At 39.0% G+C, this 24,383-nt stretch overlaps 1 protein-coding gene across 1 annotated transcript; it reads right to left on the bottom strand.

The window, feature by feature from the left end:
• Positions 1-14,005: 14,005 nt before the first annotated feature.
• Positions 14,006-23,581, bottom strand: LOC109696839 (glutathione S-transferase A2-like). The gene is made up of 6 exons (XM_020180084.2): positions 23,483-23,581; positions 20,989-21,040; positions 19,990-20,122; positions 17,114-17,255; positions 15,085-15,216; positions 14,006-14,125 (listed from the first exon to the last, which is right to left on the bottom strand). The coding sequence occupies exons 1-6, from the start codon at positions 23,567-23,569 to the stop codon at positions 14,006-14,008; spliced, it is 666 nt and encodes a 221-aa protein (XP_020035673.1). The 5' UTR covers positions 23,570-23,581.
• Positions 23,582-24,383: the final 802 nt, after the last annotated feature.

The raw sequence follows: 24,383 nt of genomic DNA, 5'->3' as shown, positions 1-24,383 counted from the left end.
ACACCATTCCCATGGGAGCACTGAACTACTTGAGGACTGGAGCTGTCTGATTCATGAACTGCTGAATGATCATATAAAATACATTTAAATTTTAATTTGATAGTTTAACACATGTATCCTCTGAACTGAGAATTGTACCTGGCCCATGAAAGGTGCACAAGAAAATAATTCCTCTAAATATCTATAATGTTAGGCAGGTGTTTTACCTCTTGAGCCATGCCTAAATGTCTGTGATGTTTAATAAGTACTTTGTTAGAATTGACTCCATACCTCTCAAATTCTGTTGTGTTTTAAGTTGAATTATATTTGTTCTCATTGTAACATGTAAACTTTTAGCATGTATAATAATAAACAGAAAATTGAAATAATATTCTTGGTCTTTTGGGCCCTAACCTCACTCACTCAAAATGATGTTCTCCAATTCCAAAAATCATATGTTCTCCCTCATATGTGGACATTAGATCAAAGGCAAACACAACAAGGGGATTGGGCTTTGATCACATGATAAAAGCAAGAGCACACAGGGAGGTATGAGGATAGGTAAGACACCTAAAAAACTAGATAGCATTTGTTGCCCTCAACACAGAGAAACTGAAGCAGATACTTTAAAGCAACTGAGGCCAATAGGAGAAGGGGACCAGGAACTAGAGAAAAGGTTAGATCAAAAAGAATTAACCTAGAAGGTAACACACATGCACAGGAAAGCAATATGAGTCAACTCCCTGTACAGCTATCCTTATCTCAACTAGCAAAAACCCTTGTTCCTTCCTATTATTGCTTATACCTTCTCTTCAACAAAATTGGAGATAAGGGCAAAATAGTTTCTGCTGGGTAGTGAGGAGGTAGGCGGGGAGAGGGAGGGGGTGGGGGGGTAAAGGAGGGTGGGGGACGCGGGGAGAAATGACCCAAACATTGTATGCATATATGAATAAAATAAAAAATTTTTAAAAAAAGAAATAATATTCTTTGCACCTATCTCCTCGCTTTAATAATTTTCCACTTAAGCCAATAGTATTTACTGTATATGCCTATCCATTCTCCCTCTCTTTTCCTAATTTGAAAAAAATCCCACACACAATTTAATCCTTAAACATTTATGTATACAAAATTTTAATGTTGTAGAATTTTAGACAAAAAAAATTTCTATTTATGTATTAGAGGTTGTGATGGTTAATCTTCATTGCCAACTTGATGGGATTGTGGGATGCTTATAGGATTAATAAAGTATAGAAACGGGTTTGTCTATGATGGAACTTCCAGAGACAATTAGATTTTGGGACTCTGATCTAATGGTCAATCCATTGATGGATTCATAGTGTGGTAGTATTGTTGGCAGGCAGTAAAAGAAGGGTATACTAACTGGAGGGAGTAGATCATTGTGGTAATGTAATTAGGGGCTCTATCAGTTCTGGCCTCTCCCAGTATGTTTGCTCATGCACATGGAGCTAAGCAACCATGAACTGAACCTTCAGAAACTGGGAGCTAAAATAACTCCTCTTACTTTTAAGTTGAGTATATTAAAAATTTTGTCATCATGATCCTAAAGTAATACAGTAAATGGTACTAAGAGTGGGGTTGTTGCTGTGACATAACACGAGCATGTGGTCCTTAAGACTTTGGAAATGATTGGCAGTAAAATTTGAAGTAGGCTACACAAAGCCTATAATGCTGTAACCAGAACTTAATGGGAAATTCTAGTGTGAGCTCAGAAGATCACATGCTGAGAACACTGAAGATAGGGAACTGCAGATGGGAACAAGGACACTGTTGTGAATTGAACTAAGGCCATGTGTGTTATATTCTGGCAAATAATTTGGGGGCATTTGGTCATCATCCTGAGAATTTGAGTGAGGGTGAATATAAAAGTAATGGACTAATTAATTTGGTAGAGGAATTTCAAGACAGCATAGTATTTAGGAAGTGGAATGAATATTGCTGGCTGGTGTTTGCTAGGTTTACAATGAGAATTTGGAGTTAAAAGCACAGTGGAAAGACCTGAAAAACTTGCAGTTGGGCACAAAAGCCCATGGGGGTAAAAAATGCAGGGTTTTCAGCCTCCTCCCACTCACTGGGTGTTTAACTGCTGGATGAAGTCTAAAAGCACTGAGACTGGCAGGCAGAGCACCTAAGTCCCTAGTTTTCCACCACTAGTGTGCAGAACTCAGTGCTCTGTTTGCTACCCAATCCCTACTATCCAGTGCACTTGGGGGATATACCTATACTTGGATACTTGCTGCCCCTGGGGGCACAAATTGGGGGGCCCATAGAATAAGTGAAAACTTGCCTGGCACACAGGCTATAAAGCTACTTATACCCAGAAATATGGAAGCTCCTAACATTAAAGAAGCCCACAAGCAGATAACTGACCCTTAATCATTCTTGCTCTCAACTGACATATAACACCAACTGATACACCAGGAAAGATAAGAGACCCCAGCTAATTTTGCTCTGTAAGTGGTCTTAGATATCAGACCCAGCACCCTGAGCACATAGGCAAGATTTTGGCTACAGATCTACATTTGAGTCCAGTGGTGTGAAACTGTACCTAAACTGTGCCACTACAAAATCCCTCATAAACACTGAGAATACATGAACTTAAAGACTACTAGTAATTAAATCTCTCAAACAATGAGGTGGCCTCAGATACATCAATATCAATGTAGAAAGACAAGAAATCTGAAAACCAAAGCAACATGACTACTTCAAAGTCAGCAACTCTACAAAAACAGGCCCTAACAAAAGTGACATGGATGAAATCCCAGAAAAGAATTAAAAAGAATGATTGCAAGAATGTTCAACAAAATTAAAGATGGCCTTTAAAAACATGCAAATAAATTAAATGAGAATGTAAATAAACAGCTGAATTAAATAATAGACAATATAGGATATGATATAAAGATACAGTAATCCTGAAAAATATCTAATTCAAATTCTGGAAAAGAAAAGCTCAATAAACCAAATAAAAACTCAGTTGAAAACCTCACCAATAGCCTGGATCAGGTTGGAGATTGAATGTCGGAGCTGGAAGACAATGTAGACTATTAGAACATTCTGGTAAAGAAAAAGATAAAAATAAGAAAGTACAAATGGAACAAGCAAGACCTCTGGGAAAACACTGAAAGATCAAACTTATGAATCACAGGGATAGATTGTTGGAGCCAGCAGTGGGACCTTACCTGTGTGACTTGGTATCTGGCCTTGTGAGAAAACTCCAAGGAACTGAGGCAAAAGTCTCAGGACCAGACATCCAGAAAAACAACAGTGTTCAAGGTTCCCCAGATGGCTTCGTGTCCTTCAGATGTAAATAAGAAGGTGATGCTGACCATGTGCTTCTCCTGCTTCTCTGTTCCCGTTTTAAAAGAGACATAACAGAGTTAATTTAACTGTGCTTCCCTGTGCTAATGTAACCTTGAATGTAATACTTGGCATGCTTTTTCTGACCAAATGCTCTCTGTGAAAGAGGAGTTTATAAAAAGCAGAAGTATGCTTCATTAAAGTGGCTATTAAGCAAGACTAAGTAGTCCCCTCACCTTTTACAGCTCCAGTCACCCAGGTCCAGCCAATAAACAGCAGGAATAGATGACTGAAAAGAGGGGGAAATTGAAGGCATAGAAAACATATTCAATAAAATAATACCATAAAATTTCCCAAATCTTGAGAAAGATCTGACCATCCACATACAGGAGGCTGTTAAGACTCAAAATAGCAAGAACAGAAAGAATTTCTTCACAAAATACTATAGTTAAAACATTAAGTAAACAGAATAAGCAAAGAATATTGAAAGCTGAAGAAGAGAAGGACCAAGTCACATATAAAGGCAAACTCATCAGAATAACAGCTGATATCTGAACCAAAACTCTAAGACCAAGGAGGGCATGGAATGATGTATTTAAGACCCTAAGAGAAAATAACTGCCAACCTATATTACTGTACCAAGAAAAGCAGTTCTTCATAATTGAAGGAGAAATAAAAACCTTGATGATAAACAAAAACTAAAAGAACTCTTGAGCACCAAGCCAGCACTGCTTGCAGAAGATACTTGAAGAAATCCTACACAGAGAATAGTAAGACAAATGAAACCATGGAAATTCAGGAAAGAACAAATCCAACTGAATGAGTAGATAAGCAAATGAGAATTAGGAAGAATCAAACAGTACAAAACAACAAAATCACAGGAATTATTACATAGTATACAATAATAATTTTGAATGTCAGTGGTCTCAATTTTCAAATCAAAACACACAGACTGGTGAATTAGATTTAAAGAAAAGAGGGAAGTTTGTAGCTATGAGTGCCTACATTTAAAAAAAATCAGAAAGATCTCAGTTAAATGACTTAATGATACAGATAAAATTCTTAAGCAAGAACAAGTTACACCAAAAGTCAGTAAGTGAAAAGAAATAATAAATGTTAGGACAGAAATTGATGAAATTAACAGCAAAAGAACAATACAAAGACTCTATGAAGCCAAGAACTGTGTTTTTGAAAAGATAAAAACTATTGGCAAACACTTAGCCAAAGTAATCAAAAGAAAGAGGGAGAAGGGTTGGATTTGAAGAATTATGTGAAAAAAGGGGACATCACAACATTCTTAGCAATGACATTCATAAAATCATTAGGAAATATCTGGAAAACATATATTCTAAAATTCTGGAATATGTAGAGGAAATGGATACATTTCTAGACACGTATGAAATTGACAAGAGGAGATAAACCACTTTAACAGATCTATAATGAGCACTGAGATTGAAGCTGTAATAGTCTCTCAGCAGGCTGGGGCCATGGCTCAACTGGTGGAACATCTACATAGCAAGCACAAGGCCTTGAGTCCAAACCTCAGAAGTGGCAAAACAAATACACCAATGTTCTAAGTCTTCCAGCAAAGAAGAGCCAATGCCCCAATAGAGTCACTGATGAATTCTACCAGATGTATAAAGAACTAACACCAGTGCTCCTCAAAGGATTCCATAAAATAGAAAGGGAAGGGGTACTACCAAACTCATCTATGAGTCAAAATGGCTATCATCAGAAAGTTGAAACCACAAATTCTGATGAGGATGCATCAGAATTTGATGCATCTGATGAGGATGCAAGAGGTGGGGAAAGAAGGAACCCGTAGGGGCTGTTAGTGGTAATGTAAGTTAGTGAAGCTACAGTGGAAATTAGTATGGATGTTTCTAAAAATAGAGCTACCAAGTTGGTAGAATAGCTTAAGTGGTAGAGTGCCTGCCTTGTAAGGCCCTGAGTTCAAACTCCAGTACCATAAATAAAATAAAATAATTTTTTTTAATGAGCTACTATATAATCCTGCTATACCACTCTTTGGCATGTGACTGAAGGAATGTACGTGAACATACAATAGAGATACCCGAACACCCTTGTTTGTTGAAATACTAAACACTATAGCCAAGCTACAGGAATAGCCTAGGTGTCCATCCACCAATGAAAAGATTTTGAAAATGTGGAAAATATACATAATAGAGTATTATTCAGCAGTAAAGAAGAAAAAATTATGTCACTTGCAGGACAATGGATAGATCTTCATGTTGACTGAGATAAGCCAAGCACAGAAAGACAAATACCATATGTTTTTCTCACACGTGAATATAGGCATTATCTTCTTCATCATCACCAGCATAATATGACTTGAATCTCAAAGGTGGCTCTTGGGGGTGGGAAGCCAATAAAAGGAGGAAGGGCAAATGGGATGAATATGATTTAAGTCTGTATATGTGTGAAAATAGCACAATGAAACCCACTACAACTATTAGAAAAGGGGGAGGAGAGATAAGGATGAGTAATGGAGGGGTGAATTTGATTAAAGTATATCATTTGCATGTATGGACAAATCACACGAAACTTTATAAAACTATATATCCTAAAAAATAAAAGAAAACACAAAAAACAAGCAGGGTTTCTAAAGTGACTGGCAACATTAAAAAGAAGTCAAATGGTGCCGAGAGGAAAGTTTATAGCTTTGGCCACAAATTTAAAAAAAAACAGAGACATCAAAAACAAACCCCAAACTAATAAACATAAAGAATTAGTAAATATTACGGTAGAAATTTTAGAAATAGAGAAACTATATGGAGAATCAATGCAATGAAAAGTTGGCTATTGAAAAAGATAAATTAGATTAATAAACCCTTAACCAATTTGACTAAAAGTAGAAGGCAAAAGACTCCAATTAATAATATTAGAAATGGAAAGGAATATCACCACAAATAACAATAAAATTCAGAGAATTTCTTGAAAATGTATGCTCAAATAAACTTGAAATTTTAGAAGAGATGAAAATTTTCTATGTTTTTCACTTACCAAAATTGAACCAAGAGGATATAAACAACCTTAATAGGTCTGTAACAAGTAATGAGATTAAAGCAGTAATAAAGAGTCTCCCTGGGAGGAGGGGGATAAAGGAGAATGATGGAGAGGGTAATTCAAGTATGATATATTTAATATACTATAATAACTTTTGTAAATGCCACAATGTACTCCCAGCACAACACTTTTTTTAAAAAAGTCTCCCAACAAAGAAAAGTTCAGAACCCAATGGATACACTGCTAAATTCTACCAGATCTTTAAAGAAGAACTAATACAAATAGTCCTCAAACTTTTTTATAAAATAGAAAGGGAATTATCAAACTCATTCTATGAAGTCAGTATTACCCAAACCAGGTAAAGATATTTTTTTTAAAAAAGGAAAGTTATAGGTCAATTTCCCTGATGAACATAGATGCAAAAATTCTGAGTAAAATATGTGTAAACTGAATCTGATCACTCATTTAAAAGATCATACAACATTATCAAGTAGGTTTCCTTCCGGGGGTTTAAGGATGGTTTAACATGCACAAATAAATAAATGTAAAAAGACACATAAACAGAATCTCAAGGACAATAACCACATGATCATGTCAATAATGCAGTCTTTAGAAAAATTCAACATCCTTTCTTTATTCAAGTTCTGAAGAAATAGAAGGAAAATAACTCAACTGTAAAGGCTATATGTGACAAACCTATAGTCATCATCATACATACTAAATGGGGAAAAACTGAAAATATTTCCTCTAAAGTCAGGAATGAGACAAGGGTGTTCACTCTCTCCACTCTTATTCAATGAAGTACTGGAATTCTTAGGCAGAGTAATAAGACAAGAGAATGAAATAAAATTGATTGAAGTCAAGGAGGAAGAAGTCAAATTATACCTATTTTCAGGTGATATGATCTTACACCAAAAAGACCCTTACAACAATGCCAAAAAATCTCTTAGATCTTACACATTCAGAAGAGTAGCAAGATACAAAAGAAGAAATTTTCTATACCCCAGTAATGAAAAGACTGAGAAAGAAATCAACAAAATATTCCTATTCACAATAGCCTCAAAAAATTAAAATATCTAGAAATAAATTTAATGAAGAAAGTGAAAGACCTATACAAGGAAAACCAAAAATCACTAAAGAAAGAAATCAAAGAAGGTGTTAGAAGATGGAAGGACTGACCTCCCATTCTCATGGATCAGCAGAATCAATATTGTGAAAATGTCTATACAACCAAAAGCAATATATACTGTATATGTTCAATGCAGCGTTTGTAACAGTAGAACTGTTTGAGGGGAGAAGGGGGAGTCAAGAAGGGAAAATAAAATTATAGTGAATAATATAAAAATATATTGCATCTGCGTATGAAGATAATGTAACGAGTTGCAGTGAAAATTATTGTTGAATAATAGAGAGTAACAGGAATAGAGGAGGTTAAATACAACATATGCACGTGTGACATACCACGTATATTAAGTGTATTAATATACACTTAAAATAATGCAGGACAGGATATTAAACAGGTCTTGTTTGGGGATGGGTACCAGTGAGAAGGGGAGGAGGGCCAGAGAGAAGGAAGGAGGGTGAATATGGTCCATGTAATTTATAAACTTGTATAGAAATAGAATAATGAAACCTACTGAAATTATTTTAAGATAGGAGAAGGGATAATGAGGGAAAATGATGGATGAGGTGAATCTAATCAAGGTACATTATAAGCATGTTTGGAAATTCACATGAAACTACCCTGTACAAATAATATGTGTTAATAACAATGATTTTAAAAAAAGAAAGCAACTACTGTCCACTGGGACAACATCAACGCTACCTGGAAGACATCTCAAAAATTGGCCAAACCCTATGCATTGCAAGGGTATAATATCTGAAACTGATTTGAAATATGTTCCCTAAAGAAGGGGGGAGCATCTATGGCACCCCATTTATACACAGTGGCCTCAGGAAATGGTTTCCTGGGTTCAACTGCCCAGGCACTCAGAGGCCAATGTACTCATGGTCTAAGGGAGCCCAGCTACTGCTTCAGCTGGAGGCAGACCTTGGTGTCATCTGTGTGTTGCTGGTTTTCCAGGCAAGCAGAAAGCAAGAGTTATGTAGAGGCTTCCACACAGATGTCAAAGGAAGGCCTAGGAGGACAAGCAATGTGTGGTAGGGTCAGGATCCCTGTTGACTAAGAGGGAAATGTATGAAGTTATGAGGGTGAAGCCTAAACTGCAATGGAAACCTGAGGATGTTTGAGATGTCAGGGAAGGGGAACACCAAGCCCCTGGCAAGGTTTGATGCCAGCCCAGCAGAGAGGACATGTGGGCTGCAAACAGCAAGACCATGGGGACAGGGCTGCACAAGCCCATTGGAGCTCAAATCATCACACTATATGCCCTGGATGCTACACATGGAGCTCCAGGACTTCATGTTTGCCCTGCAGGATTTCAGTCTTGCTTTGATCCAAGCATTCCTAGCTATTGCCCTGTTTCTTCCTTTTGAAATGGGAATGTTTACTCTGTGGAATTTTATGTTGGAATTATGTAACTTGTTTCTGATTTTACTGGGGCTCACAGCTAAGAGCTTGCCCTGAGTCTTGGAGAAGGAGATTTTGAGTTGGGCTTTTGAATAGTGTTGTAACTGTTAGGACCATGTGGACTCTTGAAGACAACTGAATGCATTTTGCATTATGAGATGGATTGAGTCCCTAGGGGAGGAGTGAAATGTTGTGAATCAAAGTGATGATTTTGGCTATCGAGTTGACAAGGGGTGGATTTGTGGTGGTTAATCTTTATTGGCAACTGGACTAGATTAAGAGATGCTGAAGGATTAGCAAGTCGTGAGGGTGTTTCCAGACACAATTAGATCATGAGAGCGCTGATTAAATGAGTAGTTTAGCCTCTTGATAAACTCATAATATATTGGTATTATTGGGATGTGATGAGAGTTAGAAGTTGGGACCTAGTTGGAGTAAAATGTCTCTGGAGGCATATCCTAGGGAGCATATCTTGCCCTGGCCTCTTCCTATAACCCTTTTCCTCTGCCTCCTGCCAACCATAATGTGAACAGCACTACTTCACCATATGACCAAGTGTGTAGGAAAAAGACCACAGACTGAACCTCTGCAACTGTTGCTCAAAATAAAGCCTTCAGACTCTTTGGTTATGTCAGGCACTCTTTCACACAAAAAGAAGAAATAGAAATGCACCTCTGAATAAGAGTATAGAGCTTGAATTTTAGACCTCAAAATGTGTTAAACATCTATATTTTAAAGGGTATAATTAGGCAGTCTGACTTCAACATAGTCAATAGTCTTTTAGAGACATACCTAAACCTCTGTCTTATGATTGGAGATTATGTATATTACACTTTTTTTTAATTAATGAAGGAGAGATGGCGTGATTCCACAGAAGGAAAGGGAAATCAAGCTCACAACCTTTTGTCAGAGAGTAGAGTTCACAGAGCAAAGTGATTCAAATCCTCCCACTCTGTCACTGATTGAGAATTGTGACACAAGGCAAAATGCACATTTGTTTTACATAATAATTAATCATAACACTTTTTTTTGTAAGTAACTTTCTCTGGTTTCTGAAAATGCTATTTCCAAAGGTAGACCAAGACTGGAGCAAAGGTTGCACAGCATTGCTAGGTGATTAGATGATTTCCCATGTGTCACGTACATGGTGCTCATTCACAGTCAGTACCTAGGACAGAGTCGTTCATTCATGTACAAACACCCTGCGAAACAGCTTCTGACATCCTATTCACAGACAAGTCATGAGGTTCCATCCTGAGGTTCAGAAAACATGTCCATACTCACAAGCTGAAACCGTCTAGAATCAGATCGGTATTTCTCCAATCCACCATGGAACCTCCCCTTCCTCTGTGCTTCTATCTCAGTTTCCTAGTCAGAGTCCTTTAGCCACCTAAAGGTTGGAAATGGAGGGAGTGAGGAGATCATATAAGTCATAAGCTCATTTCTGTGAGCAACTTTTCAGGGATTTAATGAGAACAAAAAAATTAATATGCTTTTGTCTGGCTTTAGTGTGACGAACAAAAACACTGAATTAATTGAGACATTGAACAAATATATTTAGTTCTATAAGAAAAGGGGATCATTTTGAAAATAATACCCTGTGAACATAGTAGAAAGTTAAAGGGGTTATGGATCTGAGGTGGTTTCAGGTCCCTGCTCTTAGCAGAGAGAAGGGAGTCTAGAGGTACATGGCAAATCCTAGGATTGGAAGGTATGCAAACTTGGGAAGGGTGATAAAATTCTGGCCTTTTCTGAGAACACAAAAGAAATAAATACTTTCTTTGAAGGGCAGTTTTGAGATAATGGATGTAACATTCCTAATAGGGACTCAGGAAATGGTTACACCCTCCTACCCCTAGGTCCTGAACTCAGGTAGGAATCTCACACTGAATATCACATGGATCCTGACTCTTCTCTTTATTTTTCAAACATTTAATCTACTTACCTATAAATTGATTTCTCTATACATCAAGCTTTGACTGGAATGAGATTTCTACAGATCAGATTTTTTTCAAATAAGTTGCATTGCATCTTCTTTTTGGTTTTTTTTTTTTTAATAAGTTTTGTTCTGTTTCATCTTGTTTTTTCTTTAATCCTGTACAGATGTTAATAATATTCACCAATTACCTACATTAGCAATACTTTACCACATCCCTGTTTTCCAACCCCATGAGATTGGGGGATCCACTGCTTCTCTCTCCAGGTATTCCTTCCTCTCTGCAGGATCACACTGCAGTCTGGATGAAAGAGACCATGTCTCTCCAACATCCTTTTCTTTACCTGGAAACACGGGCATTTCTCTGATTCTGTTGTAATTCCTTATTCCCTATGTACATGTATTTCATTCTTTTTAAAAAGCTCCCCTGAAACTTCCTAACTAACGCTCACTGAGCAGCTTCAATATATCAAGTAATGACTGCAGCTGGTAGTGAACAAAATACAATACTGATTTTGTACCTGTCCTATGGCAGTTTCAATCTAGTCAGGACACAGGCTTGTGAACAGCTGAGAAGGCAGAAAGTACCCTGCACTGGCTTCTCTTTATGGGGTCCTGGGAACTCCAACCCAGGAACTGTGATTCTCATAACCAAGCAAGTGAGAACCAGGCAGGGAAGGCCGCCAGCCTACAGAGAATGAATGACCTCTGTACCTTCTGCCCAGGTGTGTCCCACCTGCCAGGATAGTGGCCCTTCAAACTAGGGCCACAACTCGCCTTTGTTGAAATGTTGTTCTCTGAAGCATTTTGCAATATGCTTTTCATCATCTCCCATAAGAACCTTTAGATTTTCCTGTGAAATCTATGAGATCCAAACAGAAAAACTCTCTGAAAACCCTGTTCTCTTATTTATAATCACTTTCTCTCCTCCCCTCAATATTAACATTTATTTCAGGACATTATTGATGTTGAACATTTTAACAGGATAATTTAGGTGTTCTAGATGTTCCAGTGATGTATAATTTCCCATTTAGACTTCTGATTTTTAGTGGTGGAGACGTCAGGTAGTCAAACAAAATTCTCAACCAAGGGCCCTTTCCTGGTGATGTTTAGCAATGTCTAGAGGTAGTTTGGGTTGTCACACCTGGGAAGAGTTGGTCCCCATAGAATTTCCCTGCCTTCCAGTGGCCAGAGAGGGCAACACAAAAGGCATCTGGAACACTGCCATGCTATAGTACCCAGAGTCAACCCTGTCCTTGAAGGGCACAGGGCAAATAATTCCAGAGTAGATCTTTGTGCAGAGCTCTGACTTCCTCCCTAGCTGATTCTGGTTTGCAGGGCAGTTGACAGATATTTCAACCAGTGCCACCCACACACCACCTGTGCTGGTTGCCTGGCTGACGGCACAAAGGGAAGAAGGAAAAGGTGAGTAACCCGGACCTGTGCTGTCTCAAGTGAGCAGAAGCTCAGATTAGTGCGGACACAAGCACCCACTCTTGCCCCACGATGGACTACCTTGAGGACAGGAAGTTTTATTTTTTATGGAGGCTTTTTTAGTTATTGCTGTTTTGCTTGAATGTGTATTCTTTGTCTCTCTCTTTTATTCTCCTTTTAATACTTAACCTTTTAACATTCTTTTTGCTTTGAACTTTCTCTTTTTTGTTATTTACCCTTTTGCTAGTGTATACATTTTTTAATTCCTTTTATTTGTATGTGCATACAATATTTGGGTCATTTCTCCCCCCTTCCCCCCCACCCTCTCCCTTTCCCTTGTCCCCTCCCTCTTCTCCCCACACCCTCACTTGCAGGCAGAAACTGTTTTGTCCTTATCTCTAATTTTGTTGAAGAGAGAGTATAAGCAATAATAAGAAGGACAAAGGGTTTTTGCTAGTTGAGATAAAGATAGCTATACAGGGAGGTTCCTCGCATTGCTTTCGTGTACATATGTGTTACATTCTAATCTGATTCTTCTTGAACTAACCTTTTCTCTAGTTCCTGATCCCCTTCTCCTATTGGCCTCTGTTGCTTTAAAGTTTCTGCATTAGTCCCTTTGCATTGAGGACATCAAATGCTATCTTGTTTTTTTGGGTTTCTTACCTATCCTCACCCCTCCCTTGTGTGCTCTCGCTTTTATCATGTGACCAGAGACCAATCCCCTTGTTGTGTTTGCCCTTGATCTAATGTCCACATATGAGGGAGAACATACGATTTTTGGTTTTTTGAGCCAAGCTAACCTCACTCAGAATGATGTTCTCCAATTCCATCCATTTACCAGCGAATGATAACATTTCGTTCTTCTTCATGGCTGCATAAAATTCCATTGTGTATAGATACCACATTTTCTTAATCCATTCGTCAGTGCTGGGGCATCTTGGCTGTTTCCATAACTTGGCTATTGTGAATAGTGCCGCAATAAACATGGATGTGCAGGTGCCTCTGGAGTAACCTGTGTCACAGTCTTTTGGGTATATCCCCAAGAGTGGTATTGCTGGATCAAATGGTAGATCAATGTTTAGATTTTTAAGTAGCCTCCAAATTTTTTTCCAGAGTGGTTGTACTAGTCTACATTCCCACCAACAGTGTAAGAGGGTTCCTTTTTCCCCGCATCCTCGCCAACACCTGTTGTTGGTGGTGTTGCTGATGATGGCTATTCTAACAGGGGTGAGGTGGAATCTTAGTGTGGTTTTAATTTGCATTTCCTTTATGGCTAGAGATGGTGAGCATTTTTTCATGTGGTTTTTGGCCATTTGGATTTCTTCTTTTGAGAAATGAACTTTCTTTGTTTGTATCACTTTTTACCTTACTCCTACTTTCCCTCCTTTTTCTTTTTAAATTTAATTTTTTCTTCTTTCCTTTTCCCTTTTATTTTCTTATACCTTACTCTTATAAATATACTTTACTTTTTTTATTTTGTAACTTTTTAGTTTATTCTACATTAATTTTGTCCCCTTATTTTCTGTTGGTGGTGATTTCTTTTTACTTAATTTATCTTTTACCTTTAATTTGCCATTGCTGTTACTGCTTGCCTTCCTCTTTATATGAAGTGCCAGGGATTGAAACTCACACTGAGCACATTGTGTACAGGTACAGTTTGTAAAACTTTATTATCTCACAATAGCCAGATTCAATCGATACATGAAACATCATATTCTTGAAACATCATTCCTGCAAAACATCTTATTTTGGAATGCATAGAACTGCCATCGCTGGCTTTGTTACTATTTGAAAATCTTCCTAATTTCTTTCATACATTGTTCAGTAATAGGAGGCTTCCTCTGACTGCCAGGCTGCAGGAACTTCTTTACATTGGGGAGGTTACTGATCTTGGTCTTCAGGGCCTGCAATACAAAAACCACAGCTTCAGAAAGCAGCTCAAAGTCCAAACCAACTGTTAGCACAACCCAGGAAATCTGAGCCCCTTTGGACAAAGTTCATCTCTCTATGACACCAGTGTAGAGGTTGGGAACAGACAACCAATGATTAAGAAGATAAGAGAAAGAAATAGTTCAAAATAAGTTTCTTTAAAGACTTCTCCTTTTTTTTCCACAGTTATTATTATTCATTTTATTTTGCAACAAATAGGCATAATTCATATGTAAATTGAACATAAATTCATTATTATTTGTTTGCAACTTTTAAAGACTTCTCTTAAGAGTATTCAGTTCACAGTTTTCACTGCCCTCTTAGGCACTTGTATATTAATTTTTCTATTGCAAAACAAGAACACTGTGTCTTTCAGGTATGCACAGAGAAATATCCAGAAGGACATAAAGACATGGAAAAATTGAGTTGTAAATGAAGCTAGAAAATATTAATGTTGAACCAGAAGTATGTCACAACCATTTTTCACACTGAGAGATGAATTTGGGGTTTTGAGTGGAGGACTGTCTTGTGTAGGAAGCTTTAGAGAGACACACAATGGTCTGAGGAGCCTGAGCTGAGGGAAGGAAATGAGATGGAAAAAGACTGGATAGACTCAGTTCAAAGACAAGGATACACAAGACAAAGGAACACCAAAGGGGTTAGGAATAGAGCCCATATGGAATAGGGGTCATGAGAGAGAGTTTCTGGGTCCTGTGTCCTTTTCATTATGAAAGACCAAGCGTTCTTTTTGGGATAGCATCCATTTCAAATTTCCTTGCATAGAAAGATTATTTTCATGCTCTAAATCCAGGGCACAGAAGCTCAATTTGGAGGTCTAGGTTGAATTCCAAACCTCGCCAGCACAAAGTTCTAAATGTTATATTCATTAAGGGAGAAGTGGGGCTGCCTGTGTGAGGTCTGTGAAATACATCACCCGCAGCAGAGGGAAGGTGGCCAGAAGACTGGCGTCAAGCTCTTCTATGTAGATGAGAATTTCCAACAGGTGAATGTCAGCCCTGCTCAGTCTGTTGCCAACAAGGTAGTCTTGTCCATGGCTCTTCAACACCTGCAGAATTGGAGGAGTCAGACTCTGAACACACACACACAGTTAGACTGGGGACCTGCCTCTTCCTGAGTCTCTAAGCCAACCCCTTCCCTTTGCTGCCTACCTGGGCAGGTGTGGAGATCCAGACCTTTCTGTTGGCTCCTACTGATGACAGACAGTGAGAAATGGGAACTAAGGTGAACCTTCTTTTCTCATTCACCCATCCAGGTGGTATTCACACTACCTACCCTTACCTTTTCCACAAGTGCCAAAGACTTAGGTCATGCTGCACTGTGTTTCTGCCTGCCCCACCCTAAAAGTGTACAGCTCTGAGGTTTCAGGAAGCATCTTTTTCCTCTGGTGTCTTTCTCCCATCTCTTGTGTACAGGGACTTTACCTTCAAAGCAGCAGACTAGAAAATTTCGGTGTCTACATTTCTCCTTGTCTGCTCTCATCATTTGCTGGGTACCTGTCTGGGATCTCAGTAAAATGGAGTGAACTTAAATCCTCATCTCCTTTGTAACATTGGCTCTGACTCCTAATTTACACTGATGTCTGAAACTAAAGTACTGATCAAAAATGAATATCTGACTGATGGAGGCAGAGTGAAGAGTTTCAGGAACATGATAAAACCAACACCAAAAGCTGTTAATTTTGCTTTGTAAGTGATGAGTATGCCTTCACTAAATATTTATTTCAACATTGTTTAGTGTATAAAAGTTGTACAATAAATCTTGGGAAAATGGGTAAGATACACTTAAATATTCAGGTATATGGAAATGATTGAGAATAAAGAGGAAATCACACATGACCTCATCCCTAAAGATAAAGCACTGTTAAAGATTTTGGTAAAGATGCATACATATGCATATATATCTATGAATGAACAGATAATTACCTGACAGAGATATACAACAGAAAAGGCTCTCTTGTGATATACATACATAGTTCATTTCAGGCATGGAGCACTCTGACCTCACAACAGAGCTGGCTTAAACTGTAAGGTGAGCTTTCATCGTGTGGTGTGTTTAAGTCTATCAGCAACACAGGTCAAGGGAGGAGTACGTGAGCACCTGATTGCTTTAAAATCTTCATTGCTTTCACGTGACCAGTCAGCAAGGCGTCATCTTTTGTTGTATGAGTGAAAGTGTAACGGGATGCTTTACAAAAGGGAGCACTTGAAGAGATTGTTTTCCCATTTATGTGTCAAATTCTTATACTACTAAAGTTCTTTACTACTTAATTTTTACTTAGCATAAGTACAAGGAGTTTTGAAATGTCCTCAATGTTCCTTCAAAGAAAAGCCCTTAGACAGGCCCTACTTAAAATACAATGGCCCTGTGTTTCTTAGTGTGCATGGCTTTCTTCTCAAGTCTGACAGCCATGTCCCCAAATCCTGCAAATTCATTTTTCTTAACATTTCTTCCTCTCCCACCCCTCTCCATCTCCCCACCACTGTCCTTGTTCAGCTCCTTCTCATCCATTCTTGAGGCTCTACAAATCCTCCTGACAGGCTGCTGCTCTCCTGTGACCCTCCACGTGATGCCAGAACATTTTCTGATCTGTGTGTTCATCAGCTTGTTCTGGAATTCAGGTCCATGTTGTCCTGCAGTATTGAGTCCACCTCTGCTGTGGCTCAGAGCCTCCCACAACCAGATTTAGTTACAACCGTGAACTCTGTCAAATACCGAATACTAATTGCCATGTATAAAGTGAATTTTGCTGAAATCTTATAGCTTTCTGATCTATGCAATGCTTCCCCATGGTCCATTTCTCTGAAATGCTTTGAGGGTCAGGGTGCAGCCCTGGTGCTCAGGAAGGCTCACTGGAAGTGAGGTTGATGCTCTAGGACAGCCCAGCCATGATTTCCTCTCATCCTCTGAACCCAGTGCCCCAAACTCTGCACAGGCTCTCTTACATTTTCAAAGACGGGCAAGTAGCGATTCACTGTTCTGTCTTTGAGCAAGGCAATCTTGGCATCTTTTTCCTGAGGAGGACATAGGAGTGGGCTCCAGATCATTTCAAGCAAATCTACCAAACCTTCTGTGTACATATCAATCCTGAAAGGCAGAAACATCCAATCAGTCAACCATTTCCTCTTTTAGATTTTAGCTTAAAAACCTAGGAAAGTGCAGTGTCAGAAGACTGTACTCTAATTCACACTTTGTGGGTGCTTTTTTTCTTTTTGAATTTGAACTCAAGGCTGTCTGCTTGCTTGTGGCACGGTATCAGTAGAGACACACCTCTAAGCCTTTTTTTGTAGTTATTTTTCAGGTGTGGTCTTATGCTTTTACTCAGGGCTTGGTCTTCTACCCTCTCCAACCTATGCCTCCCTGGAGCGAGAGTATCTTTAATATGTTCCACCATGCCCTGCTTTTTGGTTAAAATGGGGTCTTGCTAACCTTTTGCTCAAGTTATCCTCTAACAGTGATCCTCCCGACGCTTACCTCCTGAGCAGCTGCTATTAGTCATGGGCACTATGCTGTGTCCATCATAGTTTCTTAGAAGAATGTGTTCTTAGGAGAATGTGTAGAATACAGTAGACCCTTGGCATCCTCGAGTATATGGCCCCAAAGACACAGCAGATATGGACAAACCATGCAGGCTCAGGATGCATGGAATTCAGTGCTGTACCAATGCCGTTGATCATTTTCCCATAATGCCACCCAACTTCTGGCCAAAGGTATGTCACCTTTCACAAATCTAAAATGGTCACTTTACTACTTTAATTAAACAATTAACTTTAACTTGCCTTGGGAGCACCACTTACTTTTGGGGTGGCAGATTTTTCTCAAAATGAAAGGGGGGAGCACTGAGGAAATCACACAATGATTTTAACTCAACTCAAATTAACACAGTGCTGACTGAGAGCATCTTTGTATCAACTGAGCTGGACAATGTGTGCACAAGGATTTAAATTCTTTGTTTTAGAAATGTCTTTTGATTTTTTAGTTTGTTATTTTTGTCCATGCTTAGTCAAAACCACACATAATAAATCAGTGACTACAGGGGGCTTACTGTATTTCCAAAATTTTGTTATAGCCACGATCAAGCACTGACACAAAGGACATGGGTGGCCTATCCAGAGTCATAATCGTGTCAGAACATGGTACAATCACTGCATGTAACCACGAATCCTACAAATAAGGTTAATTTCTCTGCTGTGGATTGTTCAATGCATCAAATACTGTGATTTTTATGGCTAAAGACCTCCATCCTAAGATAGGCATGATGGTACACACCTGTAATCCCAGCTACTTAGGAGGCAGAGATCAGATGATCTTGAGTTTGCAGCCAGCCTGGGCAAAGTTAGTTATACCCTACCTCAAAAAAAAAAAAGTAAAAAGAATAGGGGATGAATCAAGTGATATAGCCTAGAAAATGTGAGGCTCTGGGATCAATCTCAAGTGCAAAAAAAGGAACTTCCTCCTATATAAGCTCAAGACGAGACACAGGCTCAGCTTCTCAGTCACAGCTGTTTTTCTCTCATCCTATTATCCAATGATGGAAGGTCTCCTAACAATTTCTTAAGAAACACATTTCCACCACCTTCTCCACTTGCTATTTTTCAGCTCTAGTCTAGTGCCTAAAATACCCACTTACTGGGTACAATATTCAATTACAGCCAGTGCACGTTATAGGACATGTACATTCTTGTTGTTTCAAACCGGAGTGTCTACAATTCCTTTGAAAAAGCAACCTTCTTGTCACATATTCACACACCATCGTTATCAGCCCTTTGAAAGGTAATATTTGGCGTTTTTAGTGTATTCACAGAATTGTGCAAACGTGAACACTCTCTAGTTTCAGAACAGTCTCATTGCTCCCTTCTCCCAAATCATGCATGTTTGGGCAGTCACTCTGTATTTCCCTCCTTCCTGTCCCAGGAAACAACTTGTCTCTTTTCTGGCTCTATCAGTACTAACGTTGTGAACATTATACACAAAATTAATCACCAAATTGTCATCCTTTGTGTCTGATTTCTTTTATACCATATATTCTTTCCAAGTTTATCCGTGTTGTAGCATGCATCACTGCTCTCTCCCTTTTCATAGCTAAAACTGTTCTAACGCATGGTTATTGCTGCTAAGACTCTTTCTTTATAAGCATTAGCAAAAAAGTATTTTCATTTTCCATGGGTATAGAACTGCTACTGGAATTGAGGTTAACACTGTGTTTTTAAGAAGTGCCAGCATTTCCACACAGGATTTTGTTTTCAATGAAGCAGTTCCATCCCAGCAGGGTGAATACCCCACCATAGGGAGACAGCTAGCCTGGCTGCTTTTGGTCTTGCAGGAAATGCTTCCCATAGCCCTGGTTCCTTGAGCGCTTGCCTCTGAAACCCTCATCAAGCTGACCAGTCCATTGAATTGTGGGTAGTTAAGGTTCCTGGTGATCACTGTTATCATTCTGGAACTTGGGAATCAGCAGCTTTGGATTCTTGCTTCCCCAGGACTCCTCATCTATACTCTTTCCCCAGGCTGTTGGCTGAGTCCAATCTCTAGTGCCCTAAGCATCTGGAATTTTGACTCCACAATCTTCAGGATGTCAGGTTCTCATCACTGTTTGAAACTCTTTCCTTGTCTTATGTCTGAGAACATCATCCTCAACTATATTAACATTCACCTGAACCACCTCATCTCCACGGGACTCTGCCATAGTCATTTCCTTGTAAATGCCCAGGAATAGTCTGTGACTGGCCACAACCCCCCTTCCATGACCCTGCCCAATCAAACAAGGACCTATATCCTTTCTGTGTTATCTACGGGGGTAAGAACAGAAAATACACCATACAGGGCTCGCTCCTTCATGTCTTTCCCGTAGAGATCATATTTGCTGGCAATGTAGTTGAGGATGGCTCTGGTCTGCACCAGCTTCATCCCATCCATCTCCACCATGGGCACCTGCTGGAACATCAAAACTCCATCTTTTGGAAGAAGAACAAAAAGGGAAAATGACATGTTTGTGGTATCCACTCTTTCAGGATAAGAAAATGTTTATTCAGATTATTCAAATGGCTAAAGATACACAAGCAAAAAAAAAAAGACTGGTTATCTTTCAAGTGAAATGTGTATATTTTTGTTTCTTCTTTTTCTTACCTCTATTCCTTTGTATTTTTAGCCCATTTCATTTGTCTTTTTTTGTCCTATGTAGATACATACTAGATCTTTTGTGGGCTAGGGTGGGGGTTTGGTGTGTTTAATTCATCTTCATGGATATTTTAGGAAGGATAGGCAGGACTACAACAGTTCCCAAGAAAATGTCAAATTAGGCAGGAGTTTCCAAACTGAGTCCCATTGTGTTCATAACATTGAAGGTGGGTTCTGAGAGAGGTTTCTGTAGACTTCTGATTGTGTGGAACTCCAAGCCTGCACTGTAGGTGGGACAGGAACTCATCACAGCCATGGATGAAAAAGCAGAACGTAACTGTCCCATCTGTTCCTCCTCCTGTTAACTAATGCTTCCATCTAATGTGATCACATCCCTGTGTGTGCTTGGATGGAGGGCGATGTGGGATCCTGAGCTGACTGCAGCTCATTCTGGCACAGGAAGAATGAAAAAGGAAGGAGAGGGCATTCATGGGGAACTGGGCGAATACTCAGAGCAGTCTAGTTCTTTCTAACACTGACTGAGTTGTCAGACTGTCATGGAGCCTCACCCCTTACATTTTAGCTCTCTCTGCTACATGACCAACCCCACCCATCTACCACCCTACCAACTTGCTGCCACTGTCTGATGTATAAACTGTACATTAGATACTTTTATTAGGGATCTGAAGATACTTGGTCCTACCATTTTTTAGCTTTTCCATGTCTTCTGGAGATTTTATAAACTTCTCTTCAAACTGGAAGCAGAAAAAGTAAATGAGTTCATGTTAGTTCAATCTACATAGTGTTACAGCTTTTTAAACATAAGTGATCCCTGTTTGGTAATTAATACGGAGAAGTTAAAATTTCTACTTTGTCAGTAGACACAGAGGAGTCTGATCACTGCCAAGTGGAAATTTGATTAGCTCCATCAAGAAAGGGCATGGAGCTGGGCACTGGTGACTTACACCTTTAATCCTAGTTACTCAGGAAATAAATCAGGAGAACTGCAGTTTGAAGCCAAGCTAGGGCAAATAGTTTGCAAGAACTGATCTCAAAACTATCCATAGAAAAAAAGGGCTGGCAGAGTGGCTCAAGTGGTACAGCACCTGACTAACAAGCTTGATGTCCTGAGTTCAAATCCCAGTACCACCAAAAAAGAAAAAGGTAAGGCATGGATCCCAACACATAGCTGTTCATTCTTGCAGTTCAGCTATTCCCTGACTACACCAATGTCCATGATTAGGTTATAATGTCACTGAAGGGAAAGGACTGAGAATTTCTTTGGCTTTTGAAATTTTTTGGTCTCAGGAAGCCTATGATCTCCAGTGAGAACAGAACAGAATCTTTTGTATTCCCCATCATGTCCTTGATGTGGCCAATGATCATCTAAGATTCTCTCACCACAGGACCTCTAGTGTCATTTACATCCTTCTTATAATTCAGAAGGAGGTTTTAATCATCAAAGGTTGAAAAATAGATTCTGCCTTGCTTGGTAGAACAGTGTTGTTGATTTCCATAATCTCACAGGGTTAAGCTGTGCAGTTAGTGAAGTGTGTGGACCAGCAATTTACACAGCATCCATTAAGAATGGATCGTGGTGGTGGTCCACATAGGAGATAACTGGATGGGTGTGGTAGGCAAGGGCAATGTTTATGACATTGGAGGCTAATGACAATGGAGGGGACTTTTCATCAGCATTTGGGCACAGAGAATCCGGGCCTGACCAAGGGTCTCTATTAGTCCTTGCCTGCTACCTTCCTCACTTAATCTGGGAAGGAGGAGAGGAAGCCTTGGATACTAATGGCATCACCCTACTCTCCTCCTGTGCTGAACTTGTCTTCCCATGACTGGGAACAAATTCCTGAAACACAAAGCTAGCACATACAGCCAGATTATTTGTTTATTAAAAACAAACAACTTGGATCTGCACTACAGTGTGTGATTGTTTCTTTATGAAATTAAGAAATAAATCAAACTAAAGACCTATGGCTTTATGAAAAAACAGAAAAAGTGTGAATACAGTACTATGAAGTTAAGGAAATACACTGAAAATTGCATTCACGGGACAAGTCCTCACCCTTTAACCTTCCTTTTTTGCCCCTCCTTAAGGGAGAAGATCTCGAGCATATCTAGACTTCCTCTCCAGGATCCTTCATTTAATTGCTGAGTCCTTCCAGTGTAGACTGAGATATGCTTTTTTGCATTGATGCATCTAGAGGGTATGGCTCTACTTGAATCACACAAGCCTACTAGCAATTCATACTTTTAAAAAATTAGAAAGAACAGTCTTTTTCCTGTAAAATGTTTGCTTCCATGACGCTCCTATATCGTCCATTTGCTTATCTGAATCCTCATTGATGTGTAGGCTACCTGAGGTCAGGAACCTGTCTGTCTGTTCACCCTGTATCTTAAGACCTATCACAGAACCCAGCATTTTAACAGGGACTGCACAAAATAATTGCTAAATAAATGCATTGCCTTGTTAGCAGACAGTTTGTCTATCCAGTTCCTCCCTCCTCTCATTTGTAATTTTTATTTTAAATTTAATTATCATGTTTATTTATTTTTTTATATCTTTTCTGGTTTTATGTAAATTTCTAGTATGTATGAAAATATACATAAATACAAGCCTCCTTATATTAGTCACGCAGTTCTAATAATTGCCAAATCAGGCTATTCTTGTTTCTTATCTATGTCCATCTTCTCTGTTACTCTGGCCAGAATATCAGACAAATATAGGTATCACATGATCCTATTGTAAATACTTTTTGTAAGTGTTTGAACATACATAACACTTAAAAAATGACAACAGTACCACACAGAAAGCCACACTAAAAATTTATAGTAATTCTTTAATATCTCCTTTATTCAATCAATACTCAAGTTTCTAATTGCTGAATAAGTGTCGTAAATTATACAGTATAGTTTATTTAAATCCAAATAAATTCTACCCAATGTGATTATTTAAGACTTCTTTTCATTGTCTTAAAAATATCATTTAATTTTGTCTGTGCCTTTGATGGACAGATTACTGAAAATTTCATTTGATCAAAGCAGTCCACTTCTTTCTTAAAAACTGGGTATTTCAAGGCAAAACCTATCGCAAGTTATGTAGTATGGAAGTATCTTGGCATGGAAGAATATTTTGCAAAGGTCAGTCTTACATCACACAGAAGATGACCCCATGCAGAACCTACCTCCACTCCAGCTGCAGCCAAAAGCCAGCGGATGAGCTCCATTCTGCCCCGGCTATTGAGGTAGTGAAGAACAGGCTTCCCTGCCATATTGGTAGAATCTTGGTTTCACTAAATGTGAATGAGAGAATGAAATAATGAGTCCACAGAAGCAAAATATACTTTGGAATTATGGCTAGTAATCTACCACTATACAAGGACCATCTACCTTCTTCATGGAAGGTTTGGAGGACTCCCAGAAACACCCTCCTTGGCCCATATTATCTCCCAGCAGTGGTACCATCCTGACACTGTACACCCCCAGTCTTGTTTGCTCAGTTGTCCTAATTTGGAGGACATTGGCAGAGCAGCCCAGATCTTATAGTGGTGAAGCACTGGGAAAACTATCAGGGGACCTTGAAAACCAGTCTCAGCACTGCCAGAGAAGCATCAGGTGCAGACCTCCTTAGCTCCTTGGATGCTTTGTTCAGAAGCTTTCACTGATGCTTAGCCTCACCCTGACTGGAACCCAAACCTAACTTGTCCCCATGGGAGAAGATGCTGATTTCTTTCTCTAATGGAAATTTCTTAGTCTTCCACTTCTGGATTGAATTTTATTTTACAATCTATAAAATCATATTAGCTGCACAGCAACTAACCTGAGTTAAGTGTCTACCACATAAAGACCTATCTAATTTTTTATCCTCATGCAATCATCATGAAAGTTGCTTGATATAGAACCTTCAAGTTCTAAATTTACAGGTGAGAATGCTGATGTCTGTACAGGTTACATCCTGTGATGAGCTATGTTCAAATGTACTTGGACACTATCTTTACTAGTGCTTCCTTTACTGGTTTACTAGTTTTCCAAATAATGGCCCATGAGTTATTATTGGGTTGTAACATCTACACCATAAGTTCTGAG

The sequence above is a fragment of the Castor canadensis genome, chromosome 8 (genome assembly GCF_047511655.1).
Source record: "Castor canadensis chromosome 8, mCasCan1.hap1v2, whole genome shotgun sequence".
Classification (NCBI taxonomy): domain Eukaryota; kingdom Metazoa; phylum Chordata; class Mammalia; order Rodentia; family Castoridae; genus Castor; species Castor canadensis.
This window is presented reverse-complemented; position numbering and strand designations above follow the sequence as displayed.